We start from the raw sequence: 24385 nt of genomic DNA on the forward strand, positions 1-24385 counted from the left end.
GATTCTATTCTGCAAGGAACTGGTGCAAAGATACATCCTTTTTGTTGTTCTGTGTTGGTAGATAGCTTGCATAAATCAGCACCATCTGTTCTTTTGAAGATTCCTCTTGCCTTTGGTGGTGTGGCGTCCTGGTGTGTATGTTTCGAGACAGGAAACGTTTCATTTCTCTGAGAAATGGAAATTTCATGGACTGTGTTAAATGCTACATTTGATCAGTACTCGCTTGAGGTGAGAATGTCAGGAATCTGGTTGAGGGGCTGAAGCTCACGTCCAGTCATCCACATCACAGGTCTGTAATAATTCTTCACACGGTCCTAAATAATTTGGCCTTGAGCTCTGTTCAGTAGAGCAGAGTTTATATTATAATGAGATGGACGACCTCTAAAAGTTTCACAACTCTTAATTTCTCTCTACAAGAGACTTTATTTTAAAAGATCTTATTGTCTAGTATTATTTGTATTGTCTAGTATTATCTTATAGTCTATTCTTAAAAGTATTTGAAATAGGTTTTTGTTTCCCAAATGGTTTTACTGTAGTTGAACATACTGATCATGAAGTAAAAATGGTTTTATACATTCCCTGATTTAGTTTCTTTGGAAGGTTGCTATAGATCTATCATTTCCAGTGGTGAAGTCCCCTTCTGCCCCAGATGTTTTCAGTTATTTTCCATGTATGATGAGAAATTACTTTTCCCTGGCGATTTGGCCAATTAATCAAGTAGTTGCAACATTAACACAAATGCCTTCTGGAATCCTATTCGTGATACTTTGGGGACTCGGGAAGGGATTCCCTCTGGAATTACTTTTCACCAGATGTAATCCAAAGAAAAAAGTGGTTTAATTCATTCTGTCAACATTCAAATAAATATTTTCTCTAGGATACTATTGTTATTAATAGTTAACACATCTGCCTTTACTTTAGGAAAATCTTGGAGATACTCTAAAAAGTGAAAAACTCTATTTAGTTGAGTATATTTGCAGCCATATAATGGAACCAATTAAAATTCTTCATTAGGAAGAATAATATAAACACTTGAGGAAAAATATTCTAAATTTGTTTAAAAGAGTACCATAAGAACTTTCATTTTCTTTTGTGCTTCCTGAACATAAAAGTCCAAGATGGGTATGTAGGAAATTTAATGAGGGAAGTACAATTTTTTATAAAACCTTTAAAAATGATAAATTATTTCTTAAAATTTTAGGCTTTTCTTTCAAGTAATAATCATCCAAAATATTTGGTTCCTTGGAACTCACTTTGAATGTAGATATGCAGATGATGCATTTATTTTATTTTTACTTTATTTTTATTATGTTCTGTGAAGTAGACAGTGAAGTGTTGTAAACTTTGTTTCGTCAACATCCGTGCTCTTGTTTTAAATGGTGAGTGATGGAGGCAGGAGTCCAGTCTTAAGGGTTCTGTTTATAAAATATCATGTGCTTCTGTGCAGCAGCATCACTTACGTTTTTGGATTTTTTCTGAACATGTGAATGTGGACAAGATACTTAGGACACTAATTGGCACTGTAATGACTATTATTAGTTAAACGGAAGAGAGTAGATTATTAATTTTTATTTGAAGCAGAGAACAAGTGGCTTCATCTAACACCTTTATCTTCACTTGTCCACAAGAAATGTCTGCTTGATCTAAAACTTACCCTTCTCACTTAGGCTTATCAAGTGTTTATTTTTTCTCTCCTGTGACTACAGATTCTTCTTGACTTACAATGTATTACATCTTGATAAACCCATTGTAAATTGAAATATTGTAAATCGAAAATGCATTTAATACACTAAACCTACTGAACATTATAGCTCAGCTTAGATTACCTTAAATATGCCCAGAACATTTACGTTAGCCTACAGTTGTGCAAAATCGTCTGACGCAAAGCCTATTTTATAATGCAGTGTTGAATATCTCATATAATTTATTCACTACTGTACTGAAAGTGAAAAACAATGGCTTTGCACCATCGTAAAGTCACAAAATCCTAAATCGAACCGTCATAAGTTGAGGACTGTCTGACTCCAGGTTTTTATAATATAGTGAATAAAAGGTTAACAAAATCTTTTCCTCTTTCCTTCTCTCTCTCCCTCCCTCACTCTTTCCCTCTCTCTTTTTTCATTCTTCCCCTTCCCTTTTATTTAGTGATGGGGCTTTGCCGTGCTGCGCACGCAGGAGTGGTGTGTCTATTCACAGGTGCTGTCATAGCAAACTACAGCCTCGCAGTCCTGGGCTCAAGCTATCCTCTCGCCTAAACTGCTTGTGTCACTAGGACTACAGGTGCCTGCCACCACACCTGGCTCTTTCCCCCTTTCTGCATGAGATGTTAAACTTCGGTTATTTTTTGGCTCCGTTTTTTTGGGAAACCTGATAAAGATAGTGCATCAACTGTCTTTTTATGGTAGAAGTCATTCCTGATGGGTCCATTGCACCAGGACTGGAAAAACCATAAATACGTGACAAGCAGCTTGTGCCTGTGCGGCTGGTACAGGAGATACTGGCTTCTCTGGGGCTGGAGGATTATAAGCCCAGGGTAGCTCTCTCCAACCTCCTGATGTGAGTCCCTTTCTCTGTGCCTGAGCTGTCAGCTGGGGGACCCAGGAGACCAGCTATAGGGAGCACATTGCTCCCAAGGACGAAGCATGACGCTGCCTTGTCAGCAAGCTAGATCCTCCTGCCTTATATCCTTCTAGATAAATCTGAAGCCAAGTGGACTTGGGGGGTGGGTCTTGAGAGCCTGCATGTCCAGTTGGACCTGAGAAGCCCTTTCACCCCAGTGGCGGACATTTTGGATATGTACTCAGAATAGAAATACAGGCGAAATGCTCAAAGGCTCATAATAAAAACTCACAGCTCCACACCCTGCAGGCCTCCAGTCTGTCTTCCTAGATGTCTGCTCCGATATTTACTTCCATGTTTTTAAATAATATATTTAAGTTACTCTTTCCTTATTACCATTTTGGAAGATAAGAATTTTTCCTTTTATGCTGCTTCCACGTCCCTGTGTCTCCCCTGCCCCAGGTCATTGCATCAAAAGTCCAAGTTCAGTCAAAGCTGGTGTAACACATTACATGGCAACATAAGAATTGCGTACTGCATAACCAAGTGGCTACTCCGATTATATTTTTGCTACGCATTGTCGTTTGTTGTTCCTGGAATTAAGTTTTTCACTTTATTAAAAATCTGTTTTTTTCTGTTTATTTCATTTTTTTCTCCTGCATTCTCTCTGCCAAGATGCCTGTTATCTCTCAAATACTCAGAAAATATCAGATCTGAGCCAGGTGCTATGGTGCACACTTATAGTTCAGCTACTTGGGAGGCTGAAGTGGGACGATCCCTTGAGCCCAGGAGTTCAAGGCCAGTCTGGGCAACACAGTGAAACTCCATCTCAAAAAAACAATTTTTTTTTCAAAAAACTAGACTAATTTCTTTTTTCTTTTTTTTTTTTTTTTTTGTGGCGCAGTGGACGTCCCAAACCTTTCCATCCTTTTGCTCTCAACTGGTTTGTGCTTCCTTGAGCTGGCTTTTCACCCACTCTGGGACTTTGTTTGGGTTCTGTTTGTTGTTTTATTGAGTTTCCAGGATTTTGTTGGAGCATATCCAAAAAACAGCTTTATAAGAAGGGGTCCAAGTATCACTTCTCGGCCTTTTGGCTAAGCTCAAGCATAGAAAAGGTCTAACTAAAGACTTTGCATGTCTAAAAAGTTATTTCTTTCAATTTTCACACTTGATCTTTTGTTTGGTCAGCGTACGGTTCTACACTGAAAAATCATTTTTCCTTAGTCTAGAAAATATGACTCTTTTATCTAGTAGAATCTAATGCTACTGTTCAGAAGGCATTGTTATCATAGAGCATTTGTTAATAATATTCCTAGTTTCATTCTGCTAGCAATCCTCCAAATGCTGTCATTTGTCAGTGCTTAGGTGAAACTGTATTGTTGGGAGATAAGTTTCCACGCTTGTCTTGCATTTTTATACAGCTTGAGAACTGAAGTTTTTGTTTCGGACTGTACTTTCAAGGATGATTATAGAACAGACAGCCTTGGAAGACAGGCATAGAGTCTCCCTCTATACACTGAGCAAGCAGCTTACTGTCTGTATAAAAGCTTTGGGTTCCCTAAGCCCAGGGATCTTCAGTGTGTGCCAGTATCCCCTGGCCCTCTTCATTCACATCACCTTGTGAGAATTTTAGCTGGGGGAACCAATGCATAAAAGGATGACACTCTGGCTGACAGTATTGCTGTGAGTTGTAAACAGTTCTTTGTCTCTGACCCAGGAGTCTTGCATCTTCTGCCAGCAACCATAAAGCTATAGCAGGCTAAGCTACGAGCTTTCAAGTAGGGTAAAGTCACAGACCCCTCACACTTCTTGACATTTACTTTCTGTCTGAAAATTTCCTCAACCACTAACCTGTAGTGTTTTCTTCTGACATTCACTTATTTGTTTGGAGCATTTAGTTGTTCATCTTTTTCTTGATTTCTTTGCTCATCCCAAAGACATTTTAGGATGAAAATACTTTGTATTTCAGCAAGGCACAATAAATGTCAGGTGTTATGCAAGTTTCTAAATTATAGATACATAGACAATCATAAACATCTATAATTTATCTTGTTTATCTGTTTTAGAAAGTCTGTAGAATTTATTTACTTGAGTAGGTAATATGTTTTCAATTGTTTTGCAAGGCACAGAATATGAACGGATGAATATATACTTGTGAAATGTCTTTGTGTATAATTACCTCAGTATTTATCAAGGTGTGTTTTATATATCATGTATTTATTATTTATTTCTCTTCTCAATAGTATTTAGAAATTGCCATTTGTTGGGAAGTTACTAGGTGTAAGGGACCATGTTATGCTTGTGACATAGGATATAATATTTATTTCTCTCAGTTTTCCTAAGAGGAGTGTGTTTTTATTGTCTCCATTTTACAGAAAAAGGGATAGAAACATAGAAAGGGTATATAATTTGCCTAAGGTTATAAAACTGGCAAATGCTAGAGTTCATGTTCATATCCAGGTCTATTTTACTTGAAGCTGAGCTCTTAGTTACTACACTCTGCTATAAAATGGAGAGAAGGAAAAGGAAAATCAAAAACTTTATTGTCTCATCTGGAAATTCTAACACTGTTTAGTTTAAATTGATACTGTAGTCCTTAAATATTGGTTTGACAGAAATAATAACTGAGTTTCACTTACTGTGGTTATAATGGAATTCAGTGTATAACTCTTCCTAAAAGTAACTGTTCAGTCACAACTTAAAGTACCAGACAACAAAATAAAACCATATAGGAGCTGATATTTACAAATCCAAAATTTGAAAACTCCTAAGTTGTGGTTCCCACAGCAACCAAAGCTCAGCCTGCGGGCAGTGAATGTTGCCATCCAAACTGAACACCATATGCAGCGACTTGAAATAATATTCTATGTGCTCTTAGGGGCCTGGTAATAGCCATTGTGGGAACAATGTGTTAAATTATCAGTGACTGTTTTATCATCATAGTTTGGGGCATTTCATTTATGTGGCTATCTCATAGTGCAACATAGGTGTTTCAACTGGTGGTGCATCTTGGTGGCGTTTCAGTGGTGCTTAAATTATTGATGAACCCTGAAACAAAATGTCTGTAACTGTATAAGATTATTTTTATGACTTACATCTGTTTTATACACAGTTGTGTATGTTCTCCCTCGTACCTCCACTCCCAGTGGAAAAGCATCATTTGGGGAGTTCGTGTTTACATTCAAAGTGCAGTTCTCAGGCACGTTCAAGATGCTGGTTAACCTTTGAGATGTATTATGTGCTGGTGCTTATAAGAGATAGATGACAGAGAAGTACATATTAGAGCCTCTGAAGACAAGAGATCATCAATCTTCAAGTAGCTCAGCTCTGTGCAGTGCAGAATGCACGGGGCATGGCTCCAGCTCATAGAAACGCTTGCTGCATTCAGTTTCTTTTGGTAGATTCTCAGAGGCAATGTCAGTTGGCCATTACCGCCTGCTCTGCCTTCCCTTCATATCTCTTTAAAAATTTAACATTATTTGACATTGTGTCTTGATCCTATGACTCTTGCTTACCACACTGTCGATTGATCCCTCTGTTGAAGGCGTATGCATTTATACTAAGTGTCTCTCGATTACATGATTAAAAATATAAAGTTTTTCTCCAGTGGTGCAGCATCTGTCCTAATGTAGGTGGTTTAATAAGTGCACGACAAAATCACTTGTTGTCAAAATTGCGTAGTATATGGAAAAGATAAACCTAACAAATTATGTATACACAATTTATACATATACACTTCCAGTAAAGAGATTAATTTTACTTCCTTGCGTTCAGAAACTTATTATCCCAGAGATTCCTAGGGATGATTTTGGTAGCAAAATACTGACAGAACATCTACTAGGTGCCAGTACTGTGGCTCCAGGGAGAAGTACAGATGGTCTCATAACCATTTTATTTGGAGAATCGGAGTCTTTTCTAACTACTCTAATTTGGTTAATAATACCATTGATATCAGTCGGGTTATGTTCATCATTATTCATATGAACTTGAAAAGCCAACTTAACTCTTAACAAACTCCTTTATGAAAAGACAGTGGCCAAGATTGTAAATTCAGGCATCTTGTTGGGTGGCATTTCATTTATTTTTATGAACTACCACATTTATTCCATGTGTGCCTTTTGGAGTATGAGCCTATGTACCCAATTTCTGCAACGCATTGGAGCATAAGTTTTACAAAATATTGCCTTTGTCAAAGGAAGAACATGAGGGGAGGGGGTTGGTTACGTTGTTGTTTGTGCTTTTCTTTATGTTTTCCACCACAGACGCCCATCTTGATGGTACAGGTTATTCTCTGCGGAGGAAAGACCTAGTTAACGCAGTCATAGTGCCTATTGGACTCCAGTTTTTTCCAGTTTCCTTTTGCATTATAGAAATAAACCTAACACACAGTGTACTTTTCTTTGTGTCGTGCTACCTCTAGGATGAGGATGGAACAGAAGAAGATAACAGCCGTGTGGAACCAGTCGGACATGCTGACACTGGTTTGGAGAACATACCCAACTTCTCCCTAGAGTAAGTTATTGACACTTTTAATGAAATTTGTAATATACCAGTAGCATCATCAATTGCAACAAGTATTTCAAAAGCACATGGCATGTGGAATGTTTGCGCTTAGCTAAAAACACGCCTGGCATTGATTTATTTTTTCTAAAGAGCATCTTTCAGCTATTAATTACGTAATGTAAGCAATAATGTAAGCATGACGTGCACACATATGTGTCCGAAGTTTCATGCATTGGCAAATACTATTATAACATAAAATAGTATTTGAAAATTTTTGTCACGTTAGCACTGTAGACACTGTAACTGTGTTTAGATTGCTTTGTATGTCAGTATTTTGGTCATTTGTTCCTCAACTTTGCTAAATTAAAAAAAATTGTGGATGTACTTACTTGAAAAACTAGTTGAATCATGTAAATATTAGTCATTATAGTGTATGTGTCTATATATATGTTTGAAGAAATAGTATCTCTCAAGACATTTGATGGAAAGTTAGAGGTCATGGGTTAGTGACCTTGAAAATGATTTTAAATATACAAGGACAAAGAAATTTTTTCCTATATTACCACAACATTCCAGTTATCTTAAATATTGGCCCTTGTAAGTGGAAGGTGTTCTGAGGACTTCTTCCCTTGATAGCTTAGAGCAGGGAGGGATTTTTTTTTTTCTTTGACTTTGGGTAAAAGTTGGGACGATAAACATTATCATATAGTTACTAAATTCTGTCTTTTCTTGGTCCTCCAAGGAAAGGCTCTAAAACTTTCTCAGGTTAAATAGGCTCTAGGATCAGATTATATTTGAATATACAGCAAGCAGCATTCTGAGTATTTACATTTAAGAAGTACTTGCCAGGCCACAGATCTTTTTATAATGAATGGAATAAAATATAAAAGTTATGCTATTCTTAGTTGACAAATCAGTGATTTAAATAAATGTTTAAATGGTATTAATAATATCTACAATAGGATTTTATGAAATTCTGTGAAAAAATTTTAAAAGCCCACTTAAGTAGTGTTACTTCAGTAAACATTTTGGCAGTGTGGAAAAATTTTAATTTTGTCCCAATTAGTGCATTTGATTAAATCTGTGCACATATTCTTAATATTGTTTTGATTTGTTTGGTATCCCTAAATGTGTTCAGTGTTTATATAAACAGGACATTCATAGTACATAGGATAATCTCAGGTTACTGTATTAGAAATACAATTGAGAAATTGGCATTTTATATCATATTAAACTATGTTGTGATCTTTGTCAAATCCACTGGTAATCATTTATGGTTTCCCAGGTTGCTTAAACTAGATATTTAATTGAAGTACTGTTTCCAAATATTGATTGTCACATAAATAGTGCTTAGGCCTGTCATCTAGTATACATATATGGAATACTCTACAAAGAAAGCAAAATCTCATTTAAATGGTTTAGAAAATTTACATTCTCCAAATTATACCAATTTTCGTTAAACTGAGGCTTATTGTATTAATAGTAAAGATTCTCGGAAGTGACGTGACAAATATATATGTGATGTCAGGTTATGCTCCGTAACACAAAGTACTTGAGTTACTTAGAAGTAACTTCATGTTATCTCATATAAGTAGCTTCATAACTGTAGCCCCAGCTACTCAGGAGGTTGAAACAGGAGGATCCCTTGAGCCCAGGAGTTTGAGGCCAGCCCCGGTGATGTAGCAAGACCTTGTCTCTAGATAAACGAGCAATTACAGGCGCTTCTATGAACATTATTTGATTTGTAGTAGATGCCTATTGGCTTTGAGAAAGTAGTTTTAGAACCTGTACTTGGGTAGTGAGGACAGCTGGGATCTCCTGTGGACTGTCACCTACAGGGGTGAGAACTTTGACCTCATTGGATTATGGAAGGATTAATGATGAGACATATGGTATCAGAGCACTTTGTAAATCGTAAAGTGCTCTGTACCTGCAGTATCCTTATTCAATTGATCGTCAGAGTCCTTAAAATAGATGCTGGAATGGAAAAGTTTCACCGAAAGTCTAGAAATTAGACTCACAAAACATGAACTTGCACTACATGGAAGAGTATAGTCCAAGAGAAATGGTTCTGTGTCATTTTAATGTAGTTACCTCTGACGATTACTCTCCCTTCATGCCATCAGACTAGTGTACAGGTATGTAGCATTTAATGTTGCCTTCATCACCATGCTTCTATTCCAGAATGTTGGATGTATATGCGTGTATGCTTGGTGCGAGTTTCGTTTTGTTCTCCTTTGTTGTTTATCGTATGTCTGCGTTGCGGGGTTTTTTGTTTTGTTTTGTTTTGTTTCGGTTTTGGTTTGTTTACATGTTCACGCTCCCTCATTCATCATTGTCTCACAGTGATATGGTAAAGCTCGTACAAGTCCCCAACGATGGCGGGCCCCTGGGAATCCATGTAGTGCCTTTCAGTGCTCGAGGCGGCAGGTAACGTATCATAGAGGTTTTTAATTGAATCATAATGTGGAGTGTTTTATCTTCATTTATGCTCAGAGAAAGAATGATGTTGACTCAGCATGTACTTTAATAGAAAACATTTTCATTTGGGGGCAACTGCTATTTCATTCCTACGTATATCATCCTCACGGAAAGCACTTAGCCTGATGAAGAGAGGTTTTGCAGGAACATGAAGAAACTGCACATTTAGATTATCCTAATAAATTTATTATTCATCACATCTGAGCAAACATTTTACTTTGTGGTAAGTTGATGATAGACTTTAAAGTCAGACCTTCAGCTGGATTTATAAAGTTAAGGAGAGCTTAAAGCGATTTTTCTGGAAAAATTCCTGTAATATGTATTACCTGGATATCTTAGGTAAACATTCGTTTGAATTTTGTAGTTATGTTTATTTAGTTCTTCAGTTTTGTAAGATTTCCATGATTTTTAAACACCTTGGCATGTGAAATTTTGGAAAAGTAGGCAAGCGAATGATTTCTCTGCTACCCTGTGGCTTTTGTCTCCTTTCCTTTGTTCTCTGAACCTTCAGAATGTCAAAATTCTGTACTGTTTGTTAATCCTGACTTCTTTACTTTACAGAATATGCATCCTTAAATACTTCAAATGTTATGAGTTTCTTTGATCCTGATTTTTTTTCTGTGAAAGAATTATTACTGTATTTTTGGTTTTAATAATTCACATAATATGAATTGACTTTGCAAGTAATGCTTGGCAGCCTGTCATCCATAAGTGAAATGCCCTGCGTCTCTCTCTAGAAGCTTGAACCTGTGCATGTTTAACTTGTTGAAGTTCAATCACATCTTCTCTTATTTGCCCTCTAATGATGGGCTGAGAAAATATATTTATGAACTATTTGTTTTGCTTCTTAATGTTGAACTTCTGGGTGGGTGTAGTGGCTCACTCCTGTAGTTCCAGCTACTCGGGAGGCTGAGCTGGGAGGATTGCCTGAGCGCAGGAGTTCAAGACCAGCCTGGGCAATATTGAGACCTTATCTCTAAAAAATAAAAAATAAAAACAACTTATCCAGGTGTGGCGGCATGCACCTATAGCCCCAGCTACTGAAGAGGCCAAGACAAGGAGGATCACTTGAGCCCGGGAATTTGAGGCTGCAGTGAGCCACGATGATGCCACTGCACTCCAGTCTGGGCAACACAGCAAGACTCTGTCTCAAAAGAGAAAACACTTTTTTGAAATTCTTATTTCTTTTATTTTCTGTTTACTTTTTTTTGTTTGTTTTTTTAAATTTTAACTGTCTTTAATGGGGAGAGGAATGGGAGAAGGTGGAAAGTGGCCTTAGACCAGTGACTGAGCCCTTAGAACTTAGTTGAAAGTGTTATCAAGTAATTACGGGCATCTAATGTGTTATAAAAGACACATGTGTGACTGAACTGACTTTAATTAAGACAGAGTCTTGCTTTGTTGCCTAGGCTAGAGTGCAGTGGCATCATCGTAGCTCACTGCAACCTCAAACTCCTGGGCTGCAGCACTCTTCCTGCCTCAGCCCCACAAGTAGCTGGTATGACAGGCAGGTGCCACCACACCCGCCTAAGATTTTTTTATTTTTTGTAGAAATGGGGTCTCGCTGTAGTGCTTAGGCTGGTCTCGAACACCTGGGCTCAAGCAATCCTCCTGCCTCAGCCTCCCAAAGTGCTGGGATTATAGGGGTGAGCTACCGTTTCTGGCCTGTATTTTATTTTTTAAAATGAGCATTTGAGCAGTTGTACTACCTTGTTATATGTTGTCAACTGTTGTGAGTCCAGATTTCCTCTCTTTGGTAAAGCCACCTGGCTTATGCAACGTCTAGAAGCTGAAACTTTGATTTCCTTAGCACTGTGCTGGAGTATGAGGCTTGAATGTTAGTCCTATATTCAAGGTGTGAAATTAACCTTGAATTTTCAGGTGGTGGTACATTTACAGAGTTGTGGGTGCTTTCGCTTTTTTGTTTTCTTTTTTAATTTTTATACTCTGGAGAAGCATTAAAATTTCTTCAAAGAATTTTCAGTTAAATGATATTAATGGTTTTCAAAGTGGCCCTTGCCTTTTTATATCCTTTAAAAGATACAATTTAAAATGATCTCAAAAGTTAAATTATATTTTCATTTCTTTCATGAGTAGGAAAGAAAAGGTCAGGTAAAATGCATGGATTATAGCTTTCCCAGTATACATATGCCTTAAACTGCCTGTGGAATGTAACTCCTCACAAGTGAGATTTAATTGTGTATGCACCAGCTTTGAACTAGTATTGCAGTGACAAACAAGTTATTTTCTGTTACTTGTTGCGTATTTTCTACCTCAATGTGAAAGAATGTTAGGATAAAGTAGATGAAAAGACTAACGCAAAAGAAGAATAAATTATTAAAATAAACCTACTAGGTAAATTAATTCAAAGGAAGACATTTCACAAAATCCAGCACCGTTGCTGGGTTACTATGGCATTTAGGTTTGATACACCAAACACACGCAAGTATCCTTCGCAGAACTAGACATTGTTTTATAGACAACTCATTTTTAGTCCCTATTCATGTGGCACTTAAGAAAATTGTGCAGTTTCCCTATATAAAGGGCAAAGAGATTTAAGAGAAACAGATTCTTTATAAACCTTTTTGGGTATTATCAGTTTTCATATGGGAATAAACAGAAGTAGTGTGTTTTTATCGAGCACTTGTGTTGCATCTTTAAGCTCTCTCATGGACTTATGATATGAGTCACGGTTCTTCAGAGTTGGGCTAACGGAGGGAGAGAAAAGGAAGGAGGGGCTGCTCAGACTCAGAGATGCCAATCTTCAGGAGCCCAAGACACCCACCTTCCTTGTCCTCAGACACGCTCAGAAGTGGGTTCTTCTCATTCACTTAGAAAGCCTGGTAAGCACTTACTGTGTGATAATTCCTGCGTTAGGTGCTAGGAGACAAAAATGAACAGGACATGGTCTCCCTCCAGGGATTTGCAGTCTAGACGGAGTGAGAGCTGAGAAATCACACAATTATAATTAGGTGATAAATGTTGATATAGTTATATAATAGGTGCTCTGTTGTAGGAGCTGATAGAGGAAGAATGATCTGAATTAGGTAACTGAAGCTGGCTTGTTGCAAAAGATGATTTTAAATGTGATGACAGCTTATAACGAGAACTGCATCAGCTCCATGGTGGTTTGTGCAAGGGCAAATTAAGCAATGCAGTATGGCAGAAAGGAAGAAGTTAAGTGCAACTCATGAAGAAATTGCACATATATCTAGTGGGAATACAAAAATACATATTCATGGTGTGTAAGTTGAAATTTCCAAGAATAACTTCCCTGGTACAAAATTCCCATCATACTTGGGTCTTCTCAATTTTGGAGGTATCACTAATTAAATAACACTCAATGAATACTTTATAAAAGTGACAAATACATGTCAGTATTGCCTTCCTATTTAAAATTTCAAAGGCAAAGAATCTAAGGAACAATGAAAATGGAAATTGTACGTTGTGAAGAGGAGGAACACAACCCACACCACCTGACATATCATACTTAATTAAGGAAAATAGTAATTTAAGGACAGGCATAATGGCTCATGCCTGTAATCCCAGCACTTTGGGAGGCTGAAGTGGGAGGATCGCTTGAGGCTAGCAGTTTGAGGGCAGCCTGGGCAACATAGGGAGGCCCTGTCTCTTCAAAAATAAGTAAATGAATGAATAATAAAAAAAAGAAAATAGTAATTTAAACTTATAAAGTCAATGGTAGAGAAAATTTTAAAGCCACTCAGGTATTATTACGGCTTGATATAGAATGAAGTTTTGTTAAATAACAATCTTGCCAGGCTTATTTCACAAAGGCTATTTTCCAGAGTAGGTTGAGTGTTGTTTCTTGATCTGAGGCATTAATGTCAGTGAGCTCATCTCCCACCCACTGACTTGGATGTCTCCTTTCTCATACCTAGACACGGAGACACGTGGATGTGGAGACAGTTTTATCTTCCCTTGGATACTGTTTTTCTTTAGTTATCGTCTTGTTCAGAAACAGAGTTGACTGATTCCCATCCAGAACGATTCATTTACAGTTTTGTTGCCTTGAAATCAATTTTGACTTTACACATAGCATTTCATTTCTTCCTGATGTAAATGTCAAACATAACCTCCTTATTTAAACCACAGATGCTACTATTTTCGGGAAGGTTAAGCCAAATAATTGCGATTTCCTTTGGCAGAAGAACCGCATTTTAATTTATATATATATTTTTGTATTTGTAGGACCTACTGAGAGGTAGGTAAAGCTTACTCAACAAAGGGACAGATGAGCCCCTGACTATCCATGTTAGCCACAGCATTACTATATTCAAAATGAAACAGCAGTGATAATATCCTGGCCTTGATTGTGGTTTAATAAGTTTCCTGAGACTTTCTAATGACATAGAAATATGATTATGATTGTGATATAATGTTAAGTATATAAAAAGATATAAAATTATATACAGAAGGTAGGGCCTGGACCTATGAAATAAGATTTTGTATTTGCTTTAAAGGAGCTTAAAGTGTAATTGAGAAATGTGTATGAAAAGGTGCATGCTGTGTGGCACAGGGACTTGGAGATAGTAGGAAAGTTGGGTCCTGTGGGAAACCCTCTGAGAACTTGATCCATTCTTTGAAGGAAATATGTGACTTACCCTGTGATGCTGTCTAGAAGGAGTCATTCCATGGATACAGTGTACGAAAGGAAGATGCTACATCAGATGTACATGATTTGGTGGGAAATAATGTGTCAATTACTTGAATCAGAATGTATTGGAAGATAGCACCGGAGAGATTTTCAGAAAGTACTTGATGAACAGCCTACCGGTCCAGGGTCAGGAATTGGGACTTGATTTAGTAAATAATGGGAGAATTGCTAAAGGTTGTCAAGAAACTTGATTGTGTTATTTTTTAAACTACTGGTATTCTTAGGTCGACTCCACATTCTAAGTTATAGTAGATATTCCAGATCTTTTCCCATATGAAAAACAAGTGTGGCTAAAACATGTTCTTAGTAAAGCACAGTTTGTGTCTCTGCCTGTTTGGTATAAGGGCCATTTTCTGTTTATATGTTTGCATCTTCATTCTTAAATCTGTGGAACTTAAATTTGCTTTCACATTACCTATGCAAATAATAATTGTGTGTTTGTTTTATTTAAATACTTTTTTTAAGATCTAGTATTTACTAGTTACCATTATTGGCATCTAGTTATCATTCTTGGTTTACCATTCTTCAGATATATCTCAGGTTAGGGATTGGCAACCTTTCTGTAGAGGGTCAGATAGTATTTCAGGCATTATGGGCCAGCAGGGCTTTATTGCAATTATTCAGCTCTGCTGTTGTAGCATAAAAGCACCCCTTGATGAGATAAAAACAAATGGGCATGGCTGTGTTCCAGCAAAGCTCTGTTTACAACAACAGGTTGCTGTCTGGATTTGACTCATAGACTGCAGGTGGCCAACCCCTGCCCTGGGGAACTAAACTGATAATACGCCTGCCATCATGGGGATTCTATTCTGGCATTTTTCATGTCTAAAACTCTTTCATCTCTGTTTTCTACTCATTTTAGGGGGCAGGGGGAATAGAGTCTACCACTTTTAAATTTCCACTTACTGTTTGATAAGAAACCCCCTTTTATTGTAACTACTTATTATTAAATACTTCCCACCAATTCACACCCAAGTCTCAGGAATTTCCAAGAAGAAGGAAAATAGAAACAAACGAAAAAAACCCGTTTACCATCCTCCAATGCATAATACGTACTCACAGAACTCTCCTTCTTAACATGTGACTTTCAAGCATAAGTCTTCCAGAAAAATCTGAAGTCTCACCTAGCTGGGAAGTCAGGCCCCGGTAAGATGCCGTGCGGGGCAGGGTCTGTGCTGCTGGCTTCTGCTGACAAATGCCCTATTTATTAATTTCTTCTCAACTTCCTGTTTACAAGATATACCGACATTTGGTTTGTCTGATTAACTTTTGTTTTTATCCCAAATTATTTTTTTCAACCATTTTTCTTCAGTTTAGTATTGGGAATATCAGGTGAAATGTCAACACCCTTTGGAAAAAGCTTTTTAATTGTTAAAGTTTCTTTTCATACTTTTCCCTTCTAGGTTTATTGGCTTTCTTGTGTTAGTGCCCATAAATATCACCATCTAAGCTGAAAAAAAGCATGTCCGTGAGAGAATATTTTGTAATACTTAGGGTTTTTTTGAGTTGAAATAAAAGTGACCCTATTGAAAGATATATTAATATATTCCGTGTATATTATTTTTTGTATTCTACAAGTATGTATTCTATATTAATCTGAATATAGATTAATTAGAAAATTACTGAAATATAAATATACTTGTTTTCTGCAACCTGGAGGTATACTTTGAATAATTTTCCTCTCAAAGATAAACTAAGGTTTCTCTGTCTATGTAGACTAGTAGGCAGACATCTCTGGACAATCTTGAGACATAACGTATTCATCCATTTACTTATTCAAGCAAAATCTGAGCTTGGCTCTCTCCTCAGCTAAGATTTGCATGGTTATAATTATTGTTCGATGAACCCTTTGTTCATCTAACTCGTACTTGAACACTTTGTGCTCTATAACGCATCCAAAACAAAAATTCATTTTCCCTCCAGAATTGCTGGTTAGAAATTTTTGTTCTCTTTTTCCTACTGACTTCATCATATGTTAGATCCTCCTGTTATTGGCAGAGGGCTGTTAGGTGGTCCAGGCTACCTGGGTTGGAGCCTGGCTCTAACTTTTTACTAAGTGTGGCCTTGGGCAAATCAACTTCACTTAGCTCCAGTCCTTACGTCTGGGGCATAGGAGTCATGGCTTTTGTATGGTTTCAATAAGGAAATGCGTGTGAGTCATTTAGCAGGATGCTTGGCAGTGGCAGCTGATAAGAATAGTGAAATCATGAGAATGTATTTTCAACTTGTCTTATATGCCTTAAATTTCCCTGCAGTGTTTCTTGGTATTCCGGTTGTCTAGGTGTAGGTAGTGATTAGTTGGCACAATCAGGGAAAATGATCGTTTTTCTCTTACATCATGAATCTGAGATAAAATATACTATTATATCATAAATTTGAGAATCCCAATCCACACTTCTTTAGTTAACTGGCTACATATGCCAATGAAGAATTACAGTCAATTTGAACGTCATGGAACTAGCTCAGAATAAATATACTCTTTAATTTAATTACTTTTGGGGGAAAAAAACAGTTTATTTACTGACTCAGTAGTGTTTTGTCTGAAAGTTTTTCATTGTGCATTCTCAACTGCAGACTCATTTGTTATAATAAGGGACCATAATATATGCATCTGTATTAGAAGAGTTGTATATTACTTTTGGATAAATCATGTTTCTTTAAATGTAGTAATACGGTGTCTGTCATTTCTGCTCCAATCCGAATGAATTCTCCATTTCTCTTCACCTGTTTTTGGCCTGTTCATCTCACCCATTACAGTGTTGTGTTTTGTTTTTTTAAAACCAAGGTTTTTATTTTAGCCCAGAATTCCTTTCAACTTTTCTCTTGGCTTCCCCTGTGTCGGTGGCCGTGGTTCTCAGGGGTCATGTAGGTAATTACTGGCCCCCCATGTGTAGCACTCCAGGGAGGTGAGAGGTTCCTGTTCCGCCCATTCATGCTCTGCCTTCTCTGCAGTTGTGGTGTTTACACTGTGTCAGCTTTTATTAAGATGAATTATGATCATTTCCATACAGCTGGGTGGCAGTTGTGGTAGTTTACATTATCAAAGCAAAACTCAGACTAACTCAGCCAATTTGGATGTCAATAAAACATTTGTTACTTATTTTCAGTTTTATCATTGGTTGTAATTTATACTTAGAATTGAAAATGTTAACATGTGTGACTGAGTTTGTTTTAATTAAGTGTATAATTAGGCTAATGAACCTTGTAAAAGTGTAGTGGTGCAATCCTTAATATAATCTAAGCAGTTAAATTTCTAATTATGCATCCAAAATCATGTACAAAGATGCCGCATTTCAATGGCTTGCTTTCTGCAAGTGTATCCTTCCTTGCCTTTTTTTTTTTAAGAAACATTGTTAAAAAAACTATGAGGAATGTCTTGAAAGAAATGTGTCATTACATTTTTTAGTATCAGCAAAATTATTCAGAGGTGAGATTTGTGTGCAGTGAACATAGTATTTTCTTTCTTTCTGTTTTCTTTTTTAAATTTTGAAAAAGATATAAGAAACATTGGAAGAAGAGTAGGTTTGGGGATGTTTTAGATTGACCAGAAAAAAATCCATTTGCTTCAAAATCAGATGAGCCAAGTTGGGTTTATATCAGATTCATAAAGAAAGGTAGAAGAGGTTCTGTTTGACATAACTCTAAACCTTGCTGTTTCTTCGTAAATGTGGCCCACCCATTAATAAATGCATCAAGTCTTTTATCCTAATATAGCCAGTCGTGGGTGGTTCTGCTCCTGAATAATTCCCCAGAGCTCACCTCATTCCCTTTTCCTTCGCCCTCCCTTTTTAGTTTTTGCAAAGTGGTTTCTTCTTCTGATAGAACATGGTTGCCCCAGTCAGGAATTCTGGTGCTAGCTGCCCAGAAGAAAAGCTGTTCTCTGTCCCAGCACTTTCACACGCCGAAATGTTCAGAACTTCATTGGCTTTAATTACTTTGTCTGATAACAATGTTGCAGGAGCCAAAATACCATAGGTAGTCGATTCTTTATTACTCTAGAACAAATTCTAGTTGCTGGTTGATTTTGCAAAATACATTCCTAAAATTTCCTTGTTAACCATATGATTAATATTTGATACAGCTTTAAATTGAAAATGGGAGGTATGGAAATACATCTGCTTGTGCACACACATTTTTCAGGAAGGTGGAAGTGTCTGAAAGTGTCTGTTAACTACTACTTCCCGTTGAAGTTCTCTTCATTCTCAGCTGTTATCGGTTCAATTTTCTTGTGAAGTTGGGTTTTTCTTTTTCTTTTTCTTTTTCTTTTTTTTTGATCATTCCCATTTCTTTTGTAATCATCTTCACCTAGTGGAGCAAATGAGATAATTTTGCAGATTGTGCCACTTTACTTTTAAATTAATCCATTCTTTTTGAGAGAATGATTCTAATAGTGTGGTTAAGTACTTAGAAATCAGCACGCTGCTAACTTCACCTTAATTCAGTCTGTTCCCTTGATTCCCTGATCACTCACTGTGTCAGTCGGGGTGAAGTTCTTCCTCTTCTGCACTTCTCCCCCCTCCCCAAATCAAGTCTCTAGTATTGAATAAAAGGATTCTGAGATTTTTCTTGACTATTTTAACAATGTTGGTTGCTAAAGCCTCTACGAATAAACTTCCATTATATTTCCTGTCAGTGTGATAGTGTATTTATGATTTGTACCATTTTTACTGTATGTTAGGATTATTGATGCATTGGCCATAGATGAGGACTTACTCAGAAAGATAACCATTCAATAAATGAAACACAGCATGCTTTTTTACTTTGGGTGATTTTTCTAGAATGATTACTAGGGGGAGATGAAAAAGTAGGTTTCAAAAAGAAAAATGATACGAATATAAATCCATTCACCTAATTTATCTGAAAAATTATTGATGTCACTTGTAGAATTAAAGTACAGATTTCTAAGTTACACTATTTTAAACTCTCATAAATACTGAATACTTCTGTAGAAGATAAATGTACAAATTTAAGCCAATGATCAGTGCTAATTAACTGCGAAGTAATTTCCATTAAACAATCTATGTATATTTTTCTAACAATTTTCTGTTGGCTATTTTTGTTTACACAATTTCAGAATACATAAAGACATACTAACAGTCACTTTAGATGGCAGAAATTTTATAACCACATTGAAGTTTTGCTTGTGATTTCACCAATTAAAAACTAATTAACTGGAGTGAGTCTTGGTGTAGGGCATATTTTTATTGCGGGGACAATGGTGTATGTACTTTAAAAAAGTGTTCTTGATCTATACAGGTAGTTTTTAACAGCAAATGTGCCACCACATGGTGGTTCTGTTATGATTACCTGTACGAGACTGAGACATCTTTTCCTTCTTTCCTTCTTTTATGTGGCTGTTTTGAAGGAGAATTGGCCAAATATCTTCAAGTTCCACTGGTTTCCATAACTGATTTAATTTGACTTTTCTTATTAATTTTTCCCATTCATCAGAATCATGGATATAACTTAATTTGTTTGATTCCTCTGATAGAACTCTTTGTTCAGTTGCAGATAGAAACAAACTTAAGCATTAGGGAAGCCTAAGGAGATAAATTGTGGACATGATCACATCTAAACAATAAATTAATTCTTGGGTGGCATATTATGGAATCTTTTTCTTCTAAAAATGGACTGAGGTGGTGGTAGTGAGGTTGCTCATGCACCTAAATCAATGTACTTTATTCTTACCTTTGGGTTTAGAGAATTTTACATAATTACTTACTGCCAATACATAGCCATCAGTAACTAAAAATTACGTACATAATATTTTTAGACTCTTACTTTTGTAGGTGCTAATTGTCAGCTGGTAAAATTACAAAACACAATTGAAATAGTATATTCTCATTCTTGAGAGTGAGTAGACTTGACCGTAGTATAATGTCTAGTTGTTATATTTAATAATATAAATTAGAACGAACTTAATCAGTGACTTCATAAATATTCATATAAGAAACAAAGTTCCACTGCAAAATAACAAGTGAAATAGGAATTTCACTTCAATTTAATTCATTTTGGCTTAATCATATCTTTAGCATAAATGATACTTTCATGAGAAAAAGGATCTGAATCAAAATTCTGTTCACTCATATTCTGTTTCACAAAAAGCTTATTAGTCTTAAATATGAGACTTGTTTGCCTTAGCTAAACTCAATCATCCATTCATTCAGTTGTCATTTATCAAGACCTTACTACTAGCTAAGTGCTTGGGCAGCTGAATCCCATCTTCTGTCTTCTAGGAGCTTACAATGCAATAGTAGAGATAAGCTAGGTATATAATAGAAAAATGAGATAAACGCACATAGAACACATGCAACAATTACTTTAAGAGTTTAGAAGAGGACACTCTCTGTTTAGGTATATTTCTTTTGGGAAGCATTTCCAGGAAACTGCAAGTCGTAATTCTCTTGAAAAATATATAGAGACAATAGGAAATTACGGTGTCTCCAATTTTAATATACATAGGATTCTCAATTTTAGTATTTCTACAGGCATTTTTGAGTCTCTTTATTAGGATAATGAAAGAAAATGCAAACTTTAGAAGTACCAAAAAATAAGTTCACGTAAGAATTTTACCGTGATCATGATACAAAATTTGTGTCGACTACCAGGTAAATAATAGGTCAAGATTTGCATTGCTTATACTGTGATTGCATAAAGTATTTACTTACTTGTCCCAGTGTCTGTAGAGTGTCCTGTCAGTTAAGAAGTTAGTGTTCGAGCAAGTACACTAGTAATTTTTACTTTTTTTCTCCATCTGGGTTCCTTAGAATATGTTCAAACTTGTCTTTCCACCTGGAGATTGAGTATGCATGTGGGTGAGATGAATAGTGACCAGAATTAATCGAACATCTCACTGACTTTCTTCTGTTTTTATTCAAATGCAAATACTGGCAACAATATGACTTACTTTTGAGAGACCTAACAGGTTTTGAAATTCAGAATATTAGGCACTATGAAATTCAGATGCCAAGCACGGAAACTCTTCTATTTCTGAAATCTTTGCTATTATCCTTCTCAAACCTACAGTGCAATAAGATTAGCTTTTCTTCATTATCTTAACTTTCACAGAAAGATGGGGTGCAGTCAGTGGTGTACCAGCTGACTTCAAACAGAAAACCACATGAGCCATTCATAAATACATGCTCATCCGTGCTTCACAGTGCAATACCCACTGAACCGTTAGGCAGGCTCTGTTTGGAGCATTTTTCAACGTAGAGAATAGTGTGGTTTGTTATAAAAACAATACTGATGAGCCAGAAAATGATTTCTTATATTTATTGAAAGGATCCATTTCTACACATCATTTAAATTGTTGTGATTTTGTCTGGGTTGTGTTTTAAAATGTGTTAATAGCGATTTAACGCACCCCTCTATAAGGAAGTCTTTGTAAATATGTCCGCACTAAAGCAATAGGGTAGTGTGTGCACACTGGAAATATTGCGTGTGTAATCATTTGCATTCTTAATGTTCCAGAACCCTGGGGTTATTAGTAAAACGATTGGAGAAAGGTGGTAAAGCTGAACAAGAAAACCTTTTTCACGAGAACGATTGCATTGTCAGGATTAATGATGGCGACCTCCGAAATAGAAGATTTGAGCAGTAAGTGTGCTTCCCGCACTTCTGTCCCCTCGTGCTTTAGGCGTGACAGAGTGCAAGTCAATTGAAATGATCTCACTGTTTATACTAGAGAGGGGTATTTTCTGCCATTATGTAGCTTTTAAAAATTTAATCAAACTCAGAGTAATTACTGCCATTAGACTATATTTCAAAGTGCCCTCTCTCTGAGTCATCTGGCTCTTTTTAAAGTATTGCGGGCCCAATTTTGGCTTTACAAATTTGCTGGTTCCTCACCTTTTGGAAGATTGACAGGTGGTCTCGTTTTTATCATATTTTACCTCCCATTTCCAACCTTGTTGCACACAGTGTCTTTGAGTACACATAAATGGAAAAAGCTCCTTTGAGCCACAGTATCGTGTCATACGAATATTTCGTTTATCCTGATTCAAGCCTTTGTGCAAAGAAAAAATAAATAAATAAAAGTTGGCCAGGTCCTATTAGACAAGGCAGGAGTGAGCAGAACTCTTGAGAACTTGGGGTGAGACTTGACCAGGAAAACAGCTTGAGATGGAGCTGCCTCTCAGCCTTGTCACGCTGCAGCACTGGGACCCACAGTTTTAATTACTGAGGCTGCATTGCTGTTCTTGGGATTTTTGCATACACTGACTTAAATGAATAAGTCATGAATAGTTCTTTGCTTCCTATATTTATAAAGATATTTCTTTGAAAACTCAAATAGTCCCTTTGTAAGGAAATATTATATAATGTTCACAAGTTGTATTCGATAATGTTAGAGAGAGAAAGTTACATTTGATTTCTATTGCTATTGCAATTATAATACCTTTGTTGTACCTAAAATAGTTGTTTAATGATTTACAATTGAGAGGACAGTATTTTATCTGTCACAGATAAGTTTGCTGTTTTTCTTTAGGGAATGAGAAATTTACATTTGGAGATACAGCGATGCTTGTGTATCAGAGCTTGCAAACTTGAGTGATAAATGGGTTATTAGAATTTTGCTTTTCAGTTTCAACAGTCTGTCAGTTCTTATTGCTTAATTAGTGTACTTAATTAAGCTCATAATATCTTCTAGTCTGCCAGTCTTAATTTGCTAATTTTCCATTCTTTCTCAAACCCAGAGCGCAACATATGTTTCGCCAAGCCATGCGTACACCCATCATTTGGTTCCATGTGGTTCCTGCAGCAAAGAAAGAGCAGTATGAACAACTATCCCAAAGTGAGAAGAACAGTTACTATCCAGGTTGCTTCGGCCCTGACAGCCAGTATATCGACAACAGGAGTGTCAACAGCGCAGTGCCTCACGGGGTGCAGAGAGCACCCAGACTGAACCACCCGCCCGAGCAGCTAGACCCTCATCCACGACTACCTCACAGCGCGCACCCCTCCGGAAAGCCGCCATCGGCGCCAGCCCTAGCACCCCACAATGTATTTAGCACGAATGTAAGCAGCAGTTATAACACCAAAAAAGTAGGCAAGAGGCTTAATATCCAGCTTAAGAAAGGTACGACCTATCTTGTTTTTGTTTCGTGGAATTTATTTAAAAATGCAACCAACGAACCGAAAGCACCCTAAATTTTATTCCATTACTGTGAAAGAACTGATAAGAAAGACTTTGTTTAAAGATGATTTGCTTTGTAGCATATTTAAAATTGTATTTTTTATGCTTTTCAGATTCATTTTGCTCTATCGAAATCAAAACATGAAAGTTCAAAGAATAAGACCTTAAAATATAAGTCTATGAGAAGAAGGTAGCAGTTACTACTGTAGTAAAATTTTTGATTATGAATGAAAATGGTTTTAGGACATTACTATGAAACCCAAAACAATAGTGAGGGTTTAACTGCTTTGAATCACCCACTTGCTGTCCAAATACAGCCCTCAAAGAGGACTTGGTGGATTGTCAGCTTCAACCCCAGTGTTTTGGTGACATGGAGTGGCCAGTTCACTTGAGGCTGTCAGTGGTTCGTGGTGGGTTACAGAGAATCCAGGCCCTTGGCACCTGTCTCTTGCTTTTTCATAATGCTACATTGCTACCCTTAAGGTCATGTGGGAAGTCATGATGGGCTTTGCTAATTCTTCATACACTTTATATCAATTTATTTATTTAGGTACCCCTTCCTGGTGATGGTAGATCCATGTGTTTAGGGAGCATGCATTTCTGGTTTTCCTTCAGCTCAGCTGAGATCTGGACTTGACTTTCTGATTTTCACTTGGTGCCCTCTCCAGGCACAGAGATACACTTTTGCTGTTGGTTGTCAGTTTTAGCTGAGCATTTCAAGATATTTTTAAATCATGTCTTTCAAGATGGTGTCATTATGTAGAATATGCCTCTTTTTATGAGCCCAAACAACTCCTGCAGTTGGATGGACGTGAATCCGAGAGAGGTGCATTATTTCCTCCCGTCCCATGGCTGTTGGCAGCAGATTCTTACTAGACTGTTCTCCATATCCTGATATTCAGACCGTTCTTCTTCCCAGTTGGGGTAGTGTTTACAAGGTTGTAAACGCTGAGACTGCTGTTTCCTTTCTAAATCATATTCTTGCGTTGAACTTTATGTGAACCACAAGTTCCTTATTTCTGGTTGCTGCC

The 24385-nt window shown here is 36.8% G+C and overlaps 1 protein-coding gene across 17 annotated transcripts in view; it reads left to right on the forward strand.

The window, feature by feature from the left end:
- PARD3 (par-3 family cell polarity regulator) overlaps positions 1–24385 on the forward strand; it is a 568085-nt gene that overhangs the window by 307094 nt on the left and 236606 nt on the right. For all 17 annotated transcript variants that reach the window (XM_045535668.1, XM_045535678.1, XM_045535705.1 and 14 more), the window contains 4 exons: positions 6980–7071; positions 9409–9492; positions 21692–21817; positions 22915–23297. In XM_045535668.1, the coding sequence (XP_045391624.1) occupies positions 6980–7071; positions 9409–9492; positions 21692–21817; positions 22915–23297 (685 nt within the window). The remainder of the gene's footprint in view (positions 1–6979; positions 7072–9408; positions 9493–21691; positions 21818–22914; positions 23298–24385) is intronic.

Source organism: Lemur catta, chromosome 1 (genome assembly GCF_020740605.2).
Source record: "Lemur catta isolate mLemCat1 chromosome 1, mLemCat1.pri, whole genome shotgun sequence".
Lineage (NCBI taxonomy): Eukaryota > Metazoa > Chordata > Mammalia > Primates > Lemuridae > Lemur > Lemur catta.